This window comes from Xiphophorus hellerii, chromosome 12 (genome assembly GCF_003331165.1).
Source record: "Xiphophorus hellerii strain 12219 chromosome 12, Xiphophorus_hellerii-4.1, whole genome shotgun sequence".
Lineage (NCBI taxonomy): Eukaryota > Metazoa > Chordata > Actinopteri > Cyprinodontiformes > Poeciliidae > Xiphophorus > Xiphophorus hellerii.
The window spans coordinates 21,002,352-21,025,629 of NC_045683.1; the positions used below are offsets into that span (position 1 = coordinate 21,002,352).

The window sequence follows — 23,278 nt, forward strand, 5'->3', positions numbered from 1 at the left end:
TTCCCTCTCAAAATACATTTTCTATGTAGAAACAGTCTGGAGTTTTTTTTAACAGTTTGTGAACCAAACCAGAAAACAAAATGTGGGTTTTGAGGTCATATACACTTCATTCAGTTTGACAGACTACATAAATTGCTCTTTTGATAACGCTGCTTTAGAAATGTGTCAAAATGTAGGTGAAGAATTAATTGGTTTGCTTAATATTCAGTTTTCAGCAAAAAGTGATATAAAATAAATTTTTTGTTACAAATTGGTTGAAAACGTAGATGTTTGAACACTGCTCACCTTGTACTTTTGAACACAGAAGAAAAAATAAAATCCTTCTATTAAATGAATCATAGGGCAAGATAAGACCTTCAGTCAACTAAAGGAAAAACACTTCTATATCATGTACTAATGATTGACAGAAGACTTTTTTTTTTAAGAAGCAGCATCAAAGATCTTTTGAAACCTTTCATTATTTACCAGGACTTCTGCAATGCTGTCATTGTTTGCTGTAACTTGTGCGGCCTCTAATTAATTTGCAGATTAATTGGTATGAAGTGCTATTGGTATGAAGACATAAGAGAAAACAAAGATGCAGAAAGGCACCAGTTGATTTATATGTATATGTAGAAAGCAATCCTTCAGTCCAAATAATGTGAAAGGGTTTCTCTGATGGGTTTGCCAATATGAAGGCTAAGAAGTCTCTCATGATCAGTAAAATCAAAGATCGCTCTCATGGCTTTCCCAACGTTAGTGCTAGACAACCAACCAGTAGCTTTGGTTACAGAGATGCTCCTAAATTCTCTAACGAACATTGCTCGAACCATAATCTACAGATGCAAAAAACACAATTTCACTATAATCCAGTCATGGCCAAGTGATTCATGCAAGATTTCTGACAAAGGACTTTGAAGAATAAACTCATTGCACAAGACTCCTTCTCTAAAGACAAAGCCCAATGAAGCCTGCTCAAAGCTAGTTGCTGCATTCGGGAAATGCTTGGAGATGTGTTTGGGATAGAAATAACCATCCAAGAACGCCATGCCAACAGTGAAGGTTACAGTTAGAAATACATAGTACAGCATGTATGGTACTGGGAGACTTTATATAACTGAAGAAGGGATGAATGGGGAAATTTAATACAAGTTTCTTGATAAGAAGATGAAAGGGGGATTCCTTTTTTTGCCTGACAGTGATCCCAAACAAACAGCCAAGGAAGGTGTTGATTTCAGAAAAAGAAAATAAAGCCGCTAGAATGGCTCAGTCAGTCTGACTTGAATCCAAATGAAAAAGATCAGAGTGAGAGGAGAGACTTCCAGAAACTTAAGATTTAAACACAGTTTGTCAGGTAGAACTGCTCAAAGTCACACTTGAGCAATGCATGCTGCCAATGTTTATCAACAAAGGATTCTCCATTCTAGTTTTATTTAGTCAATTACATTGAGCATGTTCAATACATTGTCCTTGCGTCATTCAGCGACATCAACTTAATTTATTACTTTGATTTCTGTGTATAATGGTGTAAATCTTATGTTAATAGACAATACATGTATCCTTTTCTACTTTATACCAACAATAAGGCCTTGTACTGTAACACCACTGGTTTCCCTTAGTCACTTTCTTTGTGTGTAGTTGGACCTTTTTCTTATTTAATTTCTTTTTTGTCTTTTCTTTTTTTGTGTGTGTGTGTGCTCACCTAATGTCAAAACCAGTTTTGTTTTCCAATGCTTGACTTCACATTTCTGCTTTTATGTTTCTTGAACTACTGCCTGTGCAGATTCTTTTGTTTTCATTAAAATCAAATGTATTTTTTGCCTCTACCTGTCTGGCAATGGAGTTGAGGGCTGCATTTGGGTTCGCCTCTGCACATGCCTTGACAGAGGCTTAGAATAAAGTGATGTGAAGGTCTTATCAGTCACTTGAGTTTCTCAGCCAGTGGTCACAGCACCTCAGTTCCAATAAATTTGTCTGACTCTAAATCTCCCCTGACTTTCAGAGGTAATGTAAGACCCTGGCGGGTAGCAAAGCAATCTAAACTATCCCTTTTTAACAGATTACTAACACTGTGCGTGCCTATTCATCTTTCAGCAGTCCCTTGAGTGTGAAGTGGATGGAGAAGGAGCACTTTGTACGCTTTCGATAAAAACCTGGACAAATAGTTAGTGAAAAATATTTTCCCCTTCAACTAAAATTACGGTAACAGAATTTTAGTTGAGACAAGAAAGAGACAACAAAAGGTTGTGGAAGTTGGGGTCTTAAACTGCAAACCCCTCAGATCACTGTATCTCCAAATAATGTACCGTGGAAAAGTATTCAGTATTCTCAAACATTTTTACATTTTGTTTCGATAAAACCACACGCCTTGTGTAGTTAAAGCAAATTTTGATAGTCCAACAAAGAGTAGTGCACAACTAATATTTGTCGACAGATTCTCTCCACTGAGCTATGGATTTCTACATCTCCTCCGAAGTTACCATGCCCACTTTGACTCGTTATGAATCTCTCTCTCCTGACAATGTTTTTAGGAAATGTATAGGTTCTAAATGTGAAGAAAGTAAATTTGAAGAAATCTTCTCGCTTGTGGTTCTTGAAGTTAGAAAACTGAAATAATTTTTAAATAATTTTTATAATCCTGACTGAGAAGTTCTGTCACATTTGATGTCAGACAATCAGAAATTTATCCAGGTTATGAAAATATCTGGTTTCAGCTGTAAATATATCGTTTACACAAATAAACATCTTTATTGGCAAGATAAATATATTAAACACAGAAATGCTGTAAGAAAGGTTACATTTTATAAGATCTAAAGAGTGACAATAATATATTAAATGTGCCGTTTTTCTGCATATACGAGTATTAAATTTTTAGGGTGAAAACACATGACTTATTAAAGGTGACTAAAACATGTACAGTATTTTAGGTCAATACTGCTTACAGCACATTAGTGAAATAAAGGGAAGCATTTCCAGATATGTGTGCTTATTTGAAAAGATGGTACAGTTCTAACTTTTTGCTTAAAAGAGAAAATGGTGGAAATATACAGTGAGAGACAGATGAAGATTAACCAGTGCTAATTTATAACAGAATATCTCGTTGTCTTACTGTCATGGAAGGACATATTTAAAATGATCATGATTACTCCATGGTTCTATAAGACATTAATATTAACATATAAACACTTTCTCTGACCTAGTACGTCAAATTAAAACCACAATTGTTCTTGTTGGACAAAATGATAAAAAAAAAAATCCAATTTAAACATAAAAAAATCTATCATTTACTTTTAAACAAGTAAGAACAATGTGATAATCAATAACTATTTTCAGTAGCATTGATTATTCTACAATACCCACATTTGAATAAATAAGCTAAGCTATATAAAAAAAAAGTCAGTGCTTGAAGTAAGTGTCAAACTGTGTTTGTGTTTTTAGAAAAGATACAAATGGCTGCTTCTCTCAAATCTCTGTGGCAATAACATCCTCATAAGTTTGTAACCCTGCACTGTATCTGAGGTCAAAGCCCAACTCTGTTCGGCTCTCCAGCTCGGCCGTCAGCTCCTTCAGGATCCTCTCCAGGTCTTTGTTCTTCTTGTGCATCTGCAGGTAATTGATCTGGAGCTGCTTCTGGTATTTGATCACCCTGTCTTTCTCCTGGTTCCAAGTCTGCCTCTCCAGCTCAAAGCTGCTGACCAGTTTCTCCTGAGCATTCTTCTCCTCTCTGAGCTCCTGCTTCAGTCTCTCCACTTCTCTTTGGAGCGATCCGGTGAAAATGCACTTCTTGTTCTCTGACCCACGGACCTGGTCAAGGGAGTCTAACTCCTGGATTGGATTTTTAAGTTCAAGTACTTTTCTGCAGCTTCTGCTCTTCAGCCTGTAAAAAGATCCTGTTTGACTTGCTGAATGTCTTGCTCCAGTTTGCCAACGTTGTCTCTCAGAAAATCGGCCTCAACTTTTTTGCGCTGAAGTTCATTTTGGCACACCTAAGCAAAAAGAAAAACACAAATAGAAGATAAATTTTTTTGTTAGCTAATAATTGTTGATCCTATTAAAGGTTCCCTTAAATTTACGAGTAAGGATAATATTTATGTGTCACAACATGAAAATTAAAAAAAGAAAATCCTATTTTGGCAGGTTACAGTCAGATTCAAGGGCAGGATAGTGCACTTTAAAAATAGAGAGTATTTTGTGAACCTCTGTGTTTTCAAGAAAACAACTGTACTAACCTCAACCTCTCTGGTGCATGAGTGGAGTTTGTCTTCATAGTCCTTGTTCTGTTGTTCGAGCCTCTCCACTTTTGCTGTGTTTTCCTTTAGTGATGCTTTGAGACTTACAATCTCATTTAGCTTGTGGCTCACGTCCGCTTGGCAGTCCCTCAGTTGCTGCTTCAATAAAGAGATTTCTCCTGACTTCTGACACACCTACATTTCAACAGAGATGATGACGATAATAAAAAAAAAAGCAAGTTACGGTTTCTATTTTGAAAATTTGAATTTGGAAGACAATGGAGAATAGTTAAACCTTTTCCTTAAACTACAGCATATTTTAGCAGTGACAAGGTATATTCTTTACAATTGTAGCTCGATATTATTGTAATCTTTACAGTATATTGAACAATAAAAATGAGATCCTGTCCAATCAAATTTTACTATCTATGTGTGCCTAATCTGCCCAGGTCCTTCAAAATTGGTACAGCAGGCCTTCGTTCAGCAAGCGTCTTTTTTGGCACAGTTGGCTGTAGTGTATAGGCTTGTAGTTGTTCTAGATGGATTTCTTGTTTTAATAACAATTGCATTCATTCAAAGTGGTTCAGTTTGTGTTCCCCACTTGTCCCTTATTCTTATTTTTGATTCATTTACTTTCTGTAGCTGGTCATAATGCTTAAATCTAAACATTAGTGTGCAACTTTGCTTCACTTACTATCCCGGGTTTGTTTGTGTTAGCATTATGTTGCAGTTTCCATCTATTTATATGTTTAGGTTAAAGCTATTACTTCTGGACTATTGGTCGAACTTGTTTATTTTGTCTCAAAGTATATTCATGGTATTTGTTTTCCTTTTTACTCACCATTGTTTGTCCCCTGTAGATCTGCAGCAGGGCAGGAGTATGGGAGGGGTCAGCCCAGTATTTCCTGCTTAAATGGCTGGATGATGTCATTGATTACCTTGCTGGGTTCTACCAATTAGAGGGTTTTCTTTGGAGTATTGCTTTGTTTGTTTTTCTTTAAAGTAACTTTTTGAGTTATCTTGCATTACATGGTTTATTTTGCAGATCCCTTTCATTATGTAAATGAGTTTGTAAATTAGAGTAATAATTTTATTTTTGTTTTTTTTACCTGTTTAATTGTGGCTTGGTCCACAAAAGTGCAGGTGTGTTGCCAATCGGCTATAGAAACAGTGAGTTCTTGGAAGCTCGGGATGGTTGTCAGAGTCAAAAGTAATAAATAAAAGTCATCAGAAGAATCTGGAACCTGGTGGCTGATGCCGTTTTTTTGTTCACCTTGCTGATCCTTGACCACACTACTTCACATCTCAATACACAAAAAGATGCACCTTGTACACAGTGCTGTAGGTGACAAGTTTGGTCAGAAATGGTAGAACAGAGAAGAACAAAGCAACTTATTGAATTGTAAACTTTGGAAATATTTAGGAGAGAAAAAAAACCTTCTTTTTTATCCAAAAGGACTAGTCATTTATTTTGCATTCACCAACATGGTTCTCGGTTCCAGACACTACAGTTTGGAGTCTGTGGGGGGCACCTTAATGGCTGGGGTAGACTCTGGTGGTGCTCATTCCCACACTGTCTGTCCTTGTTTTTACGTCTGTAAATGTTCCCAAACTACCAAATTTCACTGTCTTGTAAACAAGAAAAAAGTGTAATCACTTTATTTCAGCTTACTCGACAGCAGTGCACAGGAACAGGTGAGGAAGGGGCCATCCTATGTTACTCTATGCTGCATATGCCAGGAGAAAACTGTGGTCCTCACAGACGTTTACTCAATCATATTTTTTTTTAAATCTTGGTATATCTTGGTTCTTGCAACTAGCCTATGGCTACAGCCATGTCGGCTGATATGGCTACATATGCCACTGACCTCCCACTGGGTTTCCTCGAGTGTTGGCACGAGCTGGGTGCTCTCTTTCTCATATGACCTCAGTCTGAGTTCAACGAGGTCCTTCTCTCGCGTCAGCTTCGAGAGATCTTCCTGAAGCTTCCCATTTTCTTTCTGCAGAAAAACACAATTCCCACTTAACAATTTTCCTGCAAGATATACACCTCCCAGTGCTTTGTTTCTCAAATAAATTAATGCATCATTTACTGCATCATAACTAGAATTGTGGATGAGACGGAGGATGACGCTTAAATAGCAGAGCTGAGGAGTCAGGTTGGAGCTGACCTGGAGGTAGCAAACTTGCAGTTGAAGAGCCTGGTGGGTTTTTGCATTCATCTGAGACACTTCACGCAGCTGTGTGGTGCACCGCTGCTTCAGTCCGTCCATCTCCTCTGCGCAGAACTTTTGTCTCTCCTCAAACAAATGACACGTTTCTGCCTCCTTCAACTCTAAACTCACCTGTTGTGAAGTTAAACAGTCAGAAATGAATCGCTAACAGGCTTATTTTGATCATGCTGGGTGCTTCTTTCATTAAGTTTAGTACCTGCAGCTCCTGAAGTTCATTTTCCCTCTCCAGCAGTCTCTGTTCTAGATGCTCAATCAGCAACTCATCTGTCGTTATGGGGGACCGGATCCCACCTGCCGTTTCTGAAAGAGTTCTTGGTTCGTCTGCAGACAGTGGGGAGCCAGCATCCTCATTAGCCTTAGAAGCCAACACACTGCTGCTTAAACAAGCCCTGTAACTGCTTTCGAGGTTTGTGTTATTTCCATTGACCCATGGAGGGAAATTGGGTTGTTGTCCTTTGCAGAGGCTGTTTAGCAGAGCTGAGCTCCCATCATTCTGACTGACAAGGCCTGTGGAGGCTCTTAGACTGCCACTGGTGCTGTGGGTAGGGAGGCTAGACATTGAGTTACGCCCAGAGTCAGAGAGAGTTCCTGAAAGGCAGAAATTACATCACAATTATTTCTTGTCATTTAAATTTAGGGCAACTTTTTACTTGAAGGCTGACAAAAACCTAAGGGGTCTTGTTTGTGTCCAACATTCGGAGTGCTTGCTTTCCTCATGGGACAGAGGACGTGACCAGTCTCTGTGGATGAAGCTGTCGTTGTGTTCACCGACTTGAAGGCGGTGGTATGGACGAGCAATTTCTCAGCAGGAGTCTGGAAGAGTAAAAGAATTCCTCTTAGCTGACAGCACAGCAAATAGGATGCCATGTTAGGGAAGATTTGATAAATGACGCTCTTATCCTTCAAGCTAAAGAGTTTTTAAATTTCTACTAATACAGTTATTTTCAGAATCTGGGTCCAATCGAGTAAAATAATGTTCTTTTTGCTTTTCATTGTGTCATCTCACATCAGAAATGGAACCAGTGATGCATGGAGATCTGCTGTACTATAGGCTGACTCTTATGTGAGTCACACAGTTATAACTGCAAGTAAATTTCTTGGTATTGACTAAAGAAGTGAAAACTCCTTTTTTGGAGTGAACCTATAGTCCACATGGCTGTCACCAGCAGTACCACAGCACCATACCTCCCCTCCTGCTCTTTCTGTACTCCTCTCCTCCCCTCTGCAGCCTACATCTCCCCTCCATATGCTGTCTGAGCGAAGATGAATAGCCCCTCTCCATGATATTAATAATATGAGCTATTGCTGAAGTGTAAGAGGCAAGGCTTGTGAGCTCAGCATTCCTTCTCACTGACTTCATGGCTGGGATGCCTTTTTGTGGTTTTTCTTTCAAACTGTCAAATTCTCCCCAACTCTCGATCTCTCTCTTTCTCTCTCTTATCCCCTTTCGTCTGTACTGTCCGTCCCCTGAGGAATAAAGACCTATTGAGGAAAATGCTTTTGCTTATGTGTTCCTGGCACAGAAAGTGCCTCTCTGAGAAGATCGGGGCATTCTTAGGTCATTAATCTAGATGATTAAAACATTATAAAGATCTAAGATAAGCTATGAGAAATGTCTGTTATTTATTAATTATTATAGGGCCTTCTGTTTATTTTTTCATTCTCCACATGACTGCATGACTTGTGGAACTTCTAAGAATACGCTTTTTAGGAATCGAGTCAGATGATTTGTACCGTTCTTAAGTCTGAATGCTAACTATTAGGCTAATAATAGGTAGCTGCAGCTGAGTGTAATAATTGACATTTGACTGAATTAGTCCTTTTTATAGCAACAATTTGCTGGGTCAGTGTATTGCATGATGATATGGAGACCTCAAATGGAACTTGAGAGCTTACTGTTAATGCATTGGGAAATGCATATAACATGTAGGCTCATAAGCTACAGAATAATTTTTTGCTGATTCAAAGGAGATTTTTCCATAGACTGTCTTAAAAGAAAATTATTTAGGAAGTTTTTTTTAAACTATCTTTAATATTTGGGACTTTGGATGCTTTCAAACCTGTACATGTGGTGCACTTAAAAATACTACCACGTTATTTTGTATATTATTATGTAGAATTTATTCTATTTTTTTTCCAAAAATGAACAAATTACATTTTGTTTGCATTTCGGCATTTTAATCTACCTGCATCTATTGTGGTTTCCTGAGGTTGGAATGGGAGCAGGTAATGGCGAAGCGGAACCTTTGTTTTGGGGGCGTTGCTTCCGGGTTGGTTTTGGGGCGGAGTTCCGGTTTGCCTGGACGCTAATGGCAGCGCTTCGGTTGTCATTGCTGACTACTGTTTTATTATCCTTCAGGTCAGTACATGGTGGAAAGAGTTTTTTTTTTAATATTCAGTGAAAGTTACGTGTCGACTCATAAAGTAGCTCAGAGCATGAGAGTAAAGTGAGTCCAGCCAAAGTTAAAGGTAGATCAACTATTCTTTGTTCATGAAGTATGGGAGTTGAGGTTAAAGGTGATCAATGCTAAGTTAAAATCTGTATTTGTTTTGTAAGTCTTGTAATTCTGTTTTTGATTAGTATTCATTTAAAATCATGTACATTTTAATGCTTAGGCCTGTTAATATAGAGCTAAATGAAGTAAAGCTTTAAAACAGTTGATTTATCCTGTTTGACACACTGTGCCTTGGTTGTCTTCATCTAAGTGAAGGATGGAAATGTGTGAAGTTAATTATTACCTGTGAGAAAAGTAAACCGGGTTTATAAGACAATGGTTATGTAAAACATTACTACTGTACACTGTAAAAGGTTTGTTGTTAACAAAGAAAAACGCAATCTGGATACTACTGGCAGCGCTTCAGTGGTACAGATATGTCAGGTGTAGCAGGGTTTGAATTTTGAATTGGTGCAAGTGAGAATATCAGTTCACTTACATTTTATAACTGAGATCAAGGCTTTGTAATGATCTGCCTGCAACACTGACTGAGTTATCATCCAACCCTTTTGGCAAATTTTGTAGTATGATTGGGGTCACTGCCCATTTAAAAGACCTCATTGTGCTTTCCAGCTTGATCTCTTGAGCAACACTTTCTCACCTTATTCTTTCCTCATGAAGCCATCTATTTTGTGAAGTACAATATTACCCTCGGCAGTGAAACACTCTCACATGACGCTGCCAATCCCTAAATTTCACAGTTATGATGGTGTTCTCAGGCTTGAAAGCAACCCTTTTTTTCTCCAGATATAATGTTTAAAACTGTAAAACATTTCCATTTTAGATTTATCAGACTAGAATGTTTCTCTAAAAAATTATAGTATTTCTTCCCAAGCAAACTTGCAAAATTTGATCAGATTTTTATGTTGTTTTTGAGTATGTGGCCTTTCAGCTCATCTGAGTACAAGACTTGTTTTACTGTGGCTAACGACTCTCTTACCAACTTTAGCGAGCGTCTTCAACAGGATTTTTAAATTGGTTGTGTGCGTGATACCCACATTCACTAAAACACATTCATCTCTGGGACACAGAACCCGTTTCCTTCATGAACAATATCTACTTTATTGCTAAAACCATTCATGCACCCATCCAAATCATTTAATTCGGGTATTACAACCAGCTTTATAGCCACAGGTGAATAAAATTCTGCACCTATGTATGCTCTGTTCTCAAAATACATCTGTGAAAGAGTGGCTTACTCGCAGGAGCTCAGTTAATTCAAGCATGGTACAGTGATGGGATGCCATCTGTGAAATAGGCCCTTTTATTAAATTTCCTCTCTGAATCCCATGGTCAGATGTTTGTGGTATCATGAACAAAGCAAGCACCAAGTACAGCATGGAAAAAAATCACAGAGTGGGGTGCAGCACTGCACGGTGTACAGAAGTCACCACCTGTCTTCAGAGTCAAAACTTAAATGCAATGCAAAGTGTTGGATGCATTAGTAAAAAGCATGGAGGCTCTGTACTCTACTGTAGAGACCTGATCTACATATTGATAAATTGTGTTTCCTGGTCTTGCAATCCAATAGATGAGGCTTGTCAATATATTTTGGACTGCATTTTGCCAACTATAAAGTTTGGTGGACAAAGGATTGTGATTTTGATTGTTTTCCAGGGGTTCTGCTTGGCCCTGAGTTTTAGTGAAATAAACTCTTGATGGTGTTGTACGCTGAGAACGTTTGGACAGTTTTATGCTCCTGATTATGTGGGAACTGTTTGGGAATCATCCTTTTCTGCACCAACACAACTATCAACAATTCACGTAGCCTTAAAGCCTTTGCATTAAGAATGTGATGATGGTAATGTCCAGGTGTGTATAGGGAGCAGTGACCTATATACTCACACATGTATATATAATTACAATTATCCTTCCACCACCACCCCTCCCAATCTCTGGCTCCCCACCCCACACACACACTCTCATTCCCCCAGGTGGGTTGGTGGCTGTTCATCTTAAGCTCAGCGCCCCTACCAGAGGCCTGGGAGCTAGAGTGTCCTTTGCAGTCTCTTTGGGGGTCACTGCTGTGAGAGTTTTGAAACTGCAAGATAAGAGTTTTGCTTTTGCATGTGTGCATAGCATCTGCAGCCTCATTAAACATAAGGTTTTGCTGATTGGTTTTCAAGTATAAACCTTTCAAGGTGGTAGAGAACATTTATGCTAGCTATGCTGGTTTCTTTAGTTGTGACTGAGAATCATTGAATGCTTCACAGATTGGAATGTAAAAGTTCAGGTAAAGTATGTTTTTTTTTTTTAATCAATGAACATGCATGATAATTCCAAACTCACCCTTTCTAAAATTTTTCCTGGCATGAACAGCAGTTTTGGTTGTGATCGTCCATCAGAGTCTTTGTCTCTACTCGCAACGTCTTCCAATGATCTCTCTCTGTGGTGCGTAGACCTCGGTTTATGGTTCACCTTAAGTCACGCAAAAACATTTCCCCTAAAACTTATGTTTCTGCACATACCGTACAAGGAATTCTCATTCATACTTACAGTATCTTACCTTAATGTAAAAGAAGTCTTCACTTCTTCCTGACCTAGAGTGGGAGAGGCCTCTGGAGTGATGAGTGGTGGAAGAGGAACTCTGAGCAAAGCCACACTTCAGTAAGCCATCAAGATTGCACCCTCCACTCTTCCTGTGAGTATTTATCCCCTCTTTTAACCGATAGTCAGAAGCCTTGCAGTGCTTGTTGTTCAGACTGTTTCCAGCAACAAGGCTGCTGACGCTACCCATGGTCCTGCAAGCACAGGTGTTGACAGGTCCAGATGGAAAACTTACAAAGGACTGTATGGGTGACACGTCTCATGACACCAGGAAATTTCTGACATTGGCCTCATCTGTGAGACAAAAAAACAAACAGGACAAAAAACAATCAAGATATAATATGTCTATGTTTTGTTACATGCTTAAAAACAATTTCAAACAAAATGAAAATAATAGTATTCTTTAGTTTTTCTAGGTTTATGGAAGGTGTTTGAAGGTTTTTCTTTGGCTGTTTTTTTTCATAAATGTTCTGTACAATTCAATCTGGGCTTGAAAGGCAATAAATTTGTACAAAACATTAGTTATCAGAGCTAACAAACTACCTACTGCACATAAAAGTCTGAAAATCATGTCTTTAAGAAGCAGTTGGAAAAAAAATCTGTCAGATCTGTTAACAGATCTGACAGATCTCTCCTTTTTTTTTTTTTTTCCCCATTTTTTTCTCTGAAGAGTTTTTGCGGCGCTAGTGGCTCGTATTTTTGCTACAGTAGGCAGACAGGAAGGGGGGTAAGTAGAGGGGGGAAGACATGCGGAAAGGTCGTCGGAACCAGGAGTCGAACCCACAATGTCCTGCGTCGAGGACTAAGGCCTCCAAACGTGGGGCGTGCTAACCCCCTGCGCCACCACAGCACGCCCCGAAACAGGTCATCCTTTAGTTAATAATCCACTCTGGGAGTGATTTTGGTTTGATATCTTTGACATATTTTTCTACAGATTTATTGGAAGGAATTATGTGGTACTTGCGACAGGTTGTGCATAACAATATAAAAGTTGTTCCTTGCGAAGTTATCTGTTGTATCTACTTTGTGCAGATACTAAACTGGCTCATTCTTTGAGTTTAGGCGCATTTTTAATCTTGATTGTTTCAAAAGATAGAGTTACAGTTTTGCACAGGTGAGCACATATTATATACTCTGGGATATAAAAACTTCATAGTTACACTTCAATCACTATTTGTAGCCATCAACGAGGTCCTGGCATTGTTCTGGCTGATATATTTGCCCACTCTATATATCAGAGTGGGTAGAGCCCATTTAAATTAGCTGGCTGAGTCAGATGAACCAAGCTTTTAAAGGTGATTCATACATTTTCCAAAATGTTGCATTTTGGAAGCTATTCCAGAAGGTTAGCATTACCCTGTATGTCCATTTCTGAAACTGTTTTAATGTCTGTGTGGGATCATTTTCCTGCAACCAACTGTAGCCAAGTTTCCACCATCTGACCAAAACTGCCCCCTTCAGATAAGATTATTTTGATTTGGATGTCCAAGAACAACAAACATCCAATCAAAAACATCTATATTAAAAACATCAAACAATGAAACTAGAAGCTAGAAGATTGTAGATTAGAACATCACTGTCATTATTCACAGTGGACAGAGTTTAACATCAGCGAAGGTTTAGAGTAGAGGTCTCCAATTCCAGTAATTGAGAGCCACTGCCTGCAACATTTAGATTCAGCCCCGGTCCAATACACTTGATTCAAATAAATGGTTGATTATCTGGCCTCTACAGAACTTGATGACTTTCTCAGGGAGGAATCCAGCCTGTTAATCTCACTTGTGTTGAACCAAGACTGCATTTCAAAGTTGTTTCACTCTTAGCTCATATGGGCTACACTTGAAGACTCTTGGCTTAGAGGGTGCTGATGAAGAAATCTCCAATGTCAATACCAGACTCAAAATTTGCAATTATCCACAAGGAGAAGCCAAATAATTTCTGGAAAGATTTTCTATGATCTAATGAGACAAAGATTCACCTCCTTAGTCACAATAACAATAAAAATCTTTTGAGGAATCAAGGTGAGACTCAGTGCGGTGGTAACATCATGGACCTGGCTAACATTAAGCTTCTAGGAGGCTCTGACCCCGTAAAGCCCTATTGAACCCTCTTAAAATTTTAAAGACTTCATGGCAGAAAACAAACCAGTTCTGCCGTTCATTGAAATTGTGTTTTGTACAGTCAGTCTTCCAAAGAACAGGAATACAGCAATTAAATCATTAAAATTTCTTAAATACAATAACATTAACACCAATAATAAGTAAATGTTAATGTCAGAGCAGCACTGTCTTAAAAGAACACCAAAAATATTTCTCTAATAATGTTTAGGTAATCAAAAAACATCTAGATTAAAAACGTTCAAATATAGAGGCTAAAGATTACAGTTAAACAAGATGACTGTAAGGTGTACCAGACCTGTCAATGGAAGATTTTCTTCCTCATTGACCAAAGCTCTACTTTTCTCTTCAGGTTTTTTTTTATTCATAGTATTTGCTGCTATTTAATGCTAAGCATTTGATGAGGAAACAGATGTGCTCGCATTTGCATAACAAACTGGCTGAAAATAGTCCACATTGGCAGTTTTGCCTAGATTTGTGTACCTAGATTCAAGTTGATGCTGTAGAATTTGACAAATAACCTTTTGGATGACCTTCCTGAAAACAAACTGGCCACTAAGCTAGGCACCACCAACTCAATACTTGGCTGTAGCTGCCCTCTGAATGACTTCTGGCAAGGACAAAACATCAGATATATATATATTTTTTGTTACTTATATCAATATACATTGATGAGATGTTGGTAAATCTCTTAAAAAAGATTGCTTCTATATGTATACATCATATACATATAGAGAGTACTTTTAATGTAGTTTTAAGGCATAATTATCAAACCTGAAAATATAACTCATTCAAACTAACCCTAACCAAACTAACCAAATCTGTGTCTGTATTTTTGCTTAATTTACCATCACATTTATCCATTGAATTACCATAATTACTATTCATGCTGTCTCACTCTCTCCACCTCCTTTTGCAAAGCAAACAGATCACAGATGTTACTATCATGATCTCTAACCCACAGGGGAGAAGTCAGCTCTGTGGGTGAGTTATCGTGGCAAAGGGCTTCTCGCTGCCTGATCTCTGCTCTTTGAACCACCTGGTCCTCTGGCTTTAAGTATTTTATAATAGCCACAACAACAAAGCATGGAACATATTTGTGTACACTTTATTTGACACGGGGTTGCAACCTAACAGCTTTCACTGTCCACTTTCCTGAGCACCGTGTGAGAAGGAAAGTCTTGAACAAAGGCACAAAGAGAGCTGATGAAGACTTTTATCACCACGAAACAAGAAGAGGTGAAAGATGTAAAGACAAACCTCACGTGTCATGATGAGGAGAATCACAGCACCATCAGTAAGACTGTGTAGTAGAAACTATTAAAAATTCAGTGGAAGTCAAAGAAAAGTACAGAAAATGTCAATATATTCTAGAAGAAATTAAAATAAAAATAAAAAGAACATGCTCAGTCACTGTAGATAGTTAAAATTATGACCTGCACAAATATACTGGAAAGCAGTCTTCCCTGTCACTCTGGTAAACAGTTTCTGACATGGCTATGTCTTACTGAGCCTGTCTGCCACTAAATCCACAAACCCCATTATCACTCTCAGATATCAGCAACCGCCCTGACAATGGACCGGTGTAATGAAACAATAGATTTTACTTACTGCCAGGCCAAACTAAGCACCCATCTCTTGCCAAGCCCTTACAGAGTCATCCATCCAGTCCTGAAGGAAACAAGCAGCCAGGCATGTGTGTATGTATGAATGGACGAGGTGCAAATACAAACACTACCACCCCGGCCAGGAGGGTCTGCTAACCGTCCAGATAAAAGGGGGTGGGTCTTCCAGCTTGTCTAGTCAGCTTGTGCCGAGTTTTGCATCATAACTGATATGGAAATTCAGTTGTGTATCTGTGTGCACCAAAACGAGTGTGTGTGAGAGAAACTCCTCCCTACTCCTCCCTGGGGAGCTGGTGTATAACATGTGCTCCCATAGAACCGGCGTGTGCCGCTCAAGTGATTAACTCCCAGCTTTCACAAAGGATCTTTTACACCCTCAATGCAACCCCCGCCCCCCACCTTCTCTCTGCATACTCCCCTGTTAGTGCATCGACTAACTGTGTAATAACCATTCATCCTTCCCTCTCCCTCATCCTGTTAGTCCCTCCCTCCTTCCACCCATCCATCCCACTTGCTGCCCTGCACCCACCCTGAACAAACAGTTCATCTGAAGGAGAAAAAAAAGGCGCTTGCCCTCTATCTTTTCGCTCTTTGTCTGCTGAAGTGTGCTGTCTTTGTGTAAGCCCTTGTGCGGTATTTGATGCATTCTCTCCCCAAACAGCAGGACCATATTTGAATGTTAAATAAATCACTACTACTGAAAATTACTACTGTTCCAGACTTATTAACTCAAGCCTTTAGAACTCATGGTTTTTAGACACTTTTTTGTGTCTCCACAAGTTCAACACAGACCAAACTCTTGGTAGAACAAAAGTATAACCTAATCAAAACAGTAAAATATAGAATGTACAGCATCCCAATGGAAAAAAAGAAAACCTCCCTCCACTTTTGTAACTCAGATAATTCAGCCAAAATACATGTGTATTTAAAAGATTTTTGGATAATTATGTAAAATCAACTTTTTTAGCTTTGCATCATTTTATAGTTATTTCCTTATCAAAAACATACCCAGAGTTTTGATTATTTCATACATGAACCATGGACCATAGGATTTTGAGAAATCCTAAAATCTCCCATATCAACCATTCGGGAATGTCTAAACGCACCTGGTGGAACTGTGCATACGCTGAGCTCATCATATGAAGTACTTCTCAGTGCAACTCGGGTAAGAATGCTGTTAAAGGCTTAATGGCGGAGCACTGTTGTGAGGATGTGCTGAAGGACTGGCGGAAAGAGCTTCTCTCTTAAAGAGAAGCTCCTGGCTCAAGGTGTGAAATTGCAAAGTCAAATGTCTTTTAAGTCATGCTTGATATATATATATATAACATTTTTATAACAACTGAAGGTAACACACTTGATTGTGCTATAAGATGGCACTGAGTGCTGGAAAATACATAATATTACCCCTTTAAACTATACACTAAAACGCTCTTTTAAGTTGAGCGTAGTGAATTGCACTAAAGTTTCTGTGATGTTACATCAGACCGACCGTGAGGCCTTTATTCATAAAATGTTTGCAGAATCTTTTGACCCACTTTTTGAGTACTCTCCAGTATCTCTGCTTCAGTCTTTCTCAGCTGTACTCTTAACTCACCCTTTCAGCTGGCTGCACTTGTTCTGCGATCGGTCCTATTGAAGCCTGTTAGTTTGAACAGTAACACTTCCACTCACTTGCTTTTCGCAGGTAGTTGTTTTCACATCTATTTGATGCAAATATATACTTCATTTTGTATTTTCTAGGATTCCAGTTTTTTACGTGATAACAATAGGTTTGAGGTACCAGATTTCAGGGGGCATTGTTTGATTCAGGAACTCTAGTGAAGTGGGGATGCGTGTATGTGTGTATGTGTGGGCGCTTGCATATATCTAATCTCATATCTGACTGGCTCCAGGTCTGTCTTTGTCTGGACAAAAGATATTTGTGCTCACTGAATATCTATGTGATTGTGTGCATGAAATTGTGTGTGTTGGGGGCAGCATGGGCGGGGGTGTCGACCTTGCTTTTCGAGCCGCAGCTGATCTGCCTGACACAAAGTCCTGAGCCCCCCCTCAAACACCTCCAATAGAATAGCTGACAAAAGACCCTCTGCTAGCCAATGGAAGACACACACTTTCATGCAGCATGGCCAATCGATTAACACAGACAATAATAGGCAATAGTGTGTTAGAAAGTTTGTGGATTTATACCTGTCTAACAATGACCATAAAAACCTGTTGTCACTGTACCTCTGTACACCACCGCTATGCCAGATGGCATTGCTTTAATTCACACTGTCTGTATGGTAATTTCTAACAGATGCATGTATAATCTATCTAGTTCATTGTCTGTTTTTTTAGGTCAATCTCAGTTTATTGTTCTTTGTGCATGTCTGCAGTCTCAAGCATGTCTTGAACTTCGTGCAACAGTCGTTTTGAATTAAAGTCCAAAGGCTTAATCTACATAAGGTTTTGCAGTTAAACTAAAATATTTTGACTATTTAATATTCATTTTATGGAAATATCTTTACTGAACAGTTCAGAATGAAAACCTGTTTTGCATCATTCTGAAAACTGGCCCATGCTGGTTCAGTCAAGGACAAGTATTGGATCAGGTTCCCAGTCAAGTGGTTGAAGTCTTCCCGTCTAGTTGGTCTCCTGTCTGTCTGTGAAGTTTATGAGGGCAGGGGAACTGTTTTTTTCCCTAGTTAATTCCACACAATAAAACACAATGAAAGGTATTAATGATTAAATTAGCATTAGCCTCCCACTTTATTAAACTGTGCCACATGATAACATTATCACCTGGAGCAAGACAGGAGTTTGTTGAATAGTGTGGATAAAGGTGCTGATAAAGGTATGGGATTAAACTCTTCTACAAAAGTTAGAAGTGTGTCATGGTCATTTTTTATATTTCTTTGAAAGGAGCATTTGCGAGATCAGACATTGATGTTGGATGAGAAGGTCTTGCTTGCAGTCTAACTGCTTTAATTCATCCAAAAAGCCTCCCATAGGTTGAAGTCTAGGTTCTGCGCTGACCATTCAACTTCCTCCACACAAAACCTTCTGTTGGGGGAAAAAATTGGATCCATATCACATAGAAAAAAGCTTAAAAATGTCAGTTTCTTTATCATTCTTGAATTTCAGATTTGACCTTTGCGACAGCCATCTCCCTTTAGCAACCCCAGAACTGCCTTTCACTTTAAAAAAAAACTATTTAAAGTTGATTGATTTTCAAGTAATGTTATTTACTCTTCTTTCAAAATGTGTTAATTTTAGTTTCCTGGGAGGAAGAATAAAACATAATTATTTTTTTTAACATATTGAATGAATAAAAAAAATTAAATCAAATATTTAATGACCAAATATCTGAATAGCTTAATAATTGCAACAGTGTTCTACTAATATTAGACTACTATAGTGTACAGTCGCAAACAAAATGCTGCACATGCTTTTCCTGTTGTGATGTAACACATTAGATAACTACAATCAATCTGTTGTTCACACAAACTAACTAATGATTTACAGGTACCGCAGAACCTGCCCCCGAAGGCACGACAGCACAAACTCAATTAAAAACTTAAAATTAGAAGAACAGGAAGCAGCTCATGTTTGACAACAGAAAGGATACAACGTTGGAGACTGAAGGGTTGCTAGGTTGAATTATTGAGAGCTAATACTCTCTTTTTCTGTCATTCTCAATAGACTGTCAAGGTCTGACTGTCTCTCTCTTTTTTTGTTTCTCTCTCTCTCTGTCTCTCTCTCTTTCTGTTTCTGTCTCTCTCGCACAGAACTGATGCGTGGATGAGTAATATGGCCTCCAGCAGAAAATCAACTAAGAATGAAGTGTGGGTTAGGGACAGTCATCTATCTTTCACTTTCACAGATAACATGTCTATCCGGCGACCAACTTCACACTCCCCTACACATGTGCCTGCGCATGCACACACACAGACACACAATGGCATCCAATATCAGCTAATTGGGTAATCCTTTTAGAGCATTGTAAAGGAGATTGAGCATGAATGGGGCTTCAGTGGTGAAGTGCAGAATACCAGACCCTCATTAGTGCCCCCAGAGTGAAGGAGATGGAGTACCAGGCACAGAGTGAGGAGCACGGGCAGAAAGAGTAACAGACAGAGATGGAGAGACGGGGAGGGTGAGAGACATTTGTATTCTGTGCGGCTAAATTTGTATTATATATTGATAACTGCTGCCCAGCATACAGTCAATGTTTCCTCTGTTCAGGGTGCGCAGAAAGACTCAATCCTAAGCCAGCGAGCAAACATTTATAACTCATTATTTTGATCTCAGCGTGTTTTGCTGCAGGCGTATAACTGAATCTTTGATAAGGGGCCAGCTTTCAGTGAAGGACCCTCCTGTTGAAATTAGATTGCATTCAAACACCGTTATGTGCATCCAGATGAGACATTAGGTCGTCTAAACGATCGACCTCCTCGGGTGTTAATAGATAAGGAGGTTCTGTGAATCACCGGCCAGATTTGTGTGGCTGACGAAGTAGAGCTTCTAAAGTGCATATATTTGCATAACCTTGTCAGTTAGGATAAAGCTGAAAATGCATTTTAATAGAGCCTAAATGAGAGCATTTAGCCCTGCAAGAATGGGAAGGAATGCAGAGAAGTACAGGAAGTCCTGAAGTAAAAAAAAATCTGAATGGTTTTAAAGTTTTGAAGTAATGCATCTGCCGCTACAAAATATATTATTACATCAGGCCTCCTGAGGGTAATTTACAGTTAGTTGTACAATGCACTAGATGTCCTAAATGGTTATGAATAGATGTATTTCTCTGGTTTGCTTCAGCAGTTCAAGGTCAGCCCTGCTGTCATAAAATATTTACTTGTTGAGCGTTTCTTCCATCAGAGAAAAGTTGCTGCAGGAGCAGTGTACCAAGAAGCCTTATTTTTAGACATTCTGGAGTATTCTTCATGCATTAACCATGAATATATACAGTTTTCCATTACTTCTGTGAAATAAAAAGGACTATGTCCACATTTCATAGCTTTATGCAATCTCTGAGTATGTGTGTGATAGAAACTATCACACACATATGAATATGTTAAGGTTTGTACTACTAAAAGTTCAAAATGTTGCACCTGTAAAAAGTTTTGTGATGGTGCACAAATTTAAGTTAGCATCCAGCCTAAGCTAGTTTAGCAACAGTGCTAAATACTTGCTAGCAAGCCCAACTTCTCAATCCTGCCCAAGTTGATTTTAATGACAACCTGAGTTGTTGTTGTCAAGGAAATGGATTACAAGCCATAATAGATTTAATAACTTGATTAAATTTTCCGAAATATTTGATGCCTTCACTAGTTTAGCTGCAATGATCATGCTACAGTTAGAGAGAGCTGAGCTTCTTAACCATGGGGTGTTTGTTAATGAATGCCATGTTCTAATTCTCAGTTTGTTTATTTTGTACATGTTAGGACAAACTAGATAAACAAAATTAGCTGCCTGTGCATGTGTGGAAAAATGTTGCAGCCATGCTTTCAGCGCGAAACCCCATGTCTAAACGCTAACTATTAAGCTAATAATTTTAACAAAATAATGAATGACTTCAATCCAACCAAATTAAATGCTTTCAAATTTACACGGTTTTATTTAAACTCAAAGTTTTTCTTATCAGTCTTGCGCTGCAGCCAGTTATACTTATAATAACTCAATAATAAGTTTTCATTTACAAAATTTTTCCCAATCACAAGTAAATTAAGTTTTTTTTTTGTAATCTCTAAACTTTTGTATGTTGGCATTTATCTGACAATCACAAAGGCCTCTATCTGCTTATTAAAATTTACTTCATTAAATACTGTTGTGTCCCAGAATGGTGATATTCATAATGTGGTGGAAAAGAAGAAATAATGATTTTTCTGGCACTGGGACCCTCTGACCTGCAAGCTGCTGACTCTGATAAGGTTGTCATTCTTTAGCTCAGCCATCCTCCCTTCCTCCTAAGCTGTGTTGGTGTGTGTCCATATGCGTGTGTGTGTGTATGTGGCGTAATATGGGAGTACAATGTGCTCACTTTCAGTCTGTATCATTCCGAAAGCAGCTGGAAGTATGTACTGCAGACGATACCTGTGCTCAGCTCTAAAATCAAAGCCTAAAGGACCTTCGTGATGCCAATTGTAAACTGCACAAAAACTCTGCAAGTTAGTTTAGCATTTTGGAGTCTTTCTACCTGACACGAGAAACTGGTGTTTGAGTTCATAGAGTGTGCAAATCCTAGCAGAAAACGTTTATATCAAATTACGGTTAACCTCAGAGAGATCAGGGGATGCTGCACTTCCCTGACCGAGCCTTCAATCATGAGAGGATGATGCTATGTTTGGTTATCTGGGACAGTTATTTTAGGTCTTCTTTAGCAGGTCATTACAGCTTACACTGATTGTCATTTTCTACATTAATGAAGCTAAAAGCTAAAATCATGTGTAGAAATGAGGGATAGACCATTCTGCAAATAAAATACATCATATATTCCTGAACTCTACAGTTAAATTCCAAGAAAAAACATGTCTACCTCTGTATGCTTGTGATTCTGTCCCTTCCCTGTGGTTCACTCTCCATAATATTACAGACCAGACCGAAGAAGGACAAGTCTAAACAAGTGGGTTTTACTTACCCACACACTTTGTCACCAGCACAATGTGGAGCAATTCACAATCCCTACGTGTCTGAACGTATTCCTTGCTGAACACAGGTATGGCATTGCTGTAGTTTTTCGTCCTTTTTTTGTGATTTAATGCTCCACAGAAAGCAGGAGTATTTAACAGCAGGATAATGTGTTAAAATCTAATTCATGGTTAAAACATCTGAGGTTTCTGTAAATAATGAGGCATTTTCACTAACCTCCATATTGGTCCTTGATAATATAAGAAGCTTAAAGTTCAGCTAAAAGTCAAAAGGAGCAATACTGACAATTTGTACACTGAAAGCAGCAAAGAGCTAGGAGGGCTCTAATGTTGGAAAACTTTGAGCAACTAACAAGCTGTAAACAAACAGACTCTGTAATGATTTATTCCATTTTAAATCCAGTCAATCAACCATACCTTCAAGTCCCCAAAGAACTGACTTACCTCCATTATGATCTGTGTGCCCTCACAGTAGCGATCAGTGCTGCTGCCACTCTGGACAAACACCCATTAGCTGGATGCGGACTTGGAGAGCTAATATGAAAAAAAGAAAGAAAAAGATATCTGCCTTTATTGCTGATGTTTTCTCTTGGTCATCTCGTCACTCTGTTACAGCAGTTGATATGTCACAATCAGAGCGGCCCACCTTCCATACACTGAACACTGTCACATTCCTCCATAAACACACTGCTTCCATTTCTTTCCGTTCTAAACTGTATCCTTGTTTCCTCCCCTTCTGAACTCCCTCCCACTTCACTCTGAACATCCACCTCCCCGGCTCATCCTGCCTCCTATTGTTTCTTCTTCTTTTTTTTTGTCTTGGTTATCTCATATATACATGTCTTATTTGCTGTGCATCATTTCAGTGCTGTTTTCCTATTTAAATTAGCTGTTCTCTTTCTCTCTTTTCATTTTCACCTTGGTTTTCACCTTCTATTTCTCTTTTCTTGCCATGAAATTACTTCAGTCTCTACATGGATAAAGACAGCAGCTCATCATCCCTGGCCAAACTTTTAAGACCTGCACTCTTTATGCAGGATGAATATATATTTGTGATTAGTAAAAAAGAAAAAAAGTAAAAGTTTTAAGTTAAAGCCAAAATAAAATATAAAAAAGCAAATTTATTTTTAGCAAAATCTTTACTTTGAAAGCAAAACTTTTAGATAATTTTTTTGATAACATAATATTTGAGCACACTTGGTGTTTAGTCTAGAATCTAGAAGACCACATAAAAAGCTATGGCGGGGTAGATTTGGCCCACGGCCCTTGAGTTTGACACATGTGATCTAGAGGCACTCAGTGTTTTGGCTGTTTTGCAGTTATCTGGAAGTTTGTTCCAGATTTGTGGTGCATAAAAGCTGAATTTTCATCTCCATGTTTGGTTCTGATTCTGGGGATGCAGAACAGAACCCGAAGACCTGAGTGG

The 23,278-nt window shown here is 38.6% G+C and overlaps 1 protein-coding gene across 1 annotated transcript; it reads right to left on the bottom strand.

The window, feature by feature from the left end:
* Nucleotides 1–2,704: 2,704 nt before the first annotated feature.
* On the bottom strand, nucleotides 2,705–22,593 carry lzts1 (leucine zipper, putative tumor suppressor 1). Its single transcript, XM_032578835.1, is given in 12 exon segments — nucleotides 2,705–3,825; nucleotides 3,827–3,862; nucleotides 3,864–3,965; nucleotides 4,209–4,403; nucleotides 6,077–6,208; nucleotides 6,380–6,553; nucleotides 6,639–7,030; nucleotides 7,111–7,255; nucleotides 11,227–11,355; nucleotides 11,444–11,778; nucleotides 22,297–22,386; nucleotides 22,499–22,593. Coding segments are annotated over 10 exon segments (1,920 nt in total). The 5' UTR covers nucleotides 11,675–11,778; nucleotides 22,297–22,386; nucleotides 22,499–22,593; the 3' UTR covers nucleotides 2,705–3,441.
* Nucleotides 22,594–23,278: the final 685 nt, after the last annotated feature.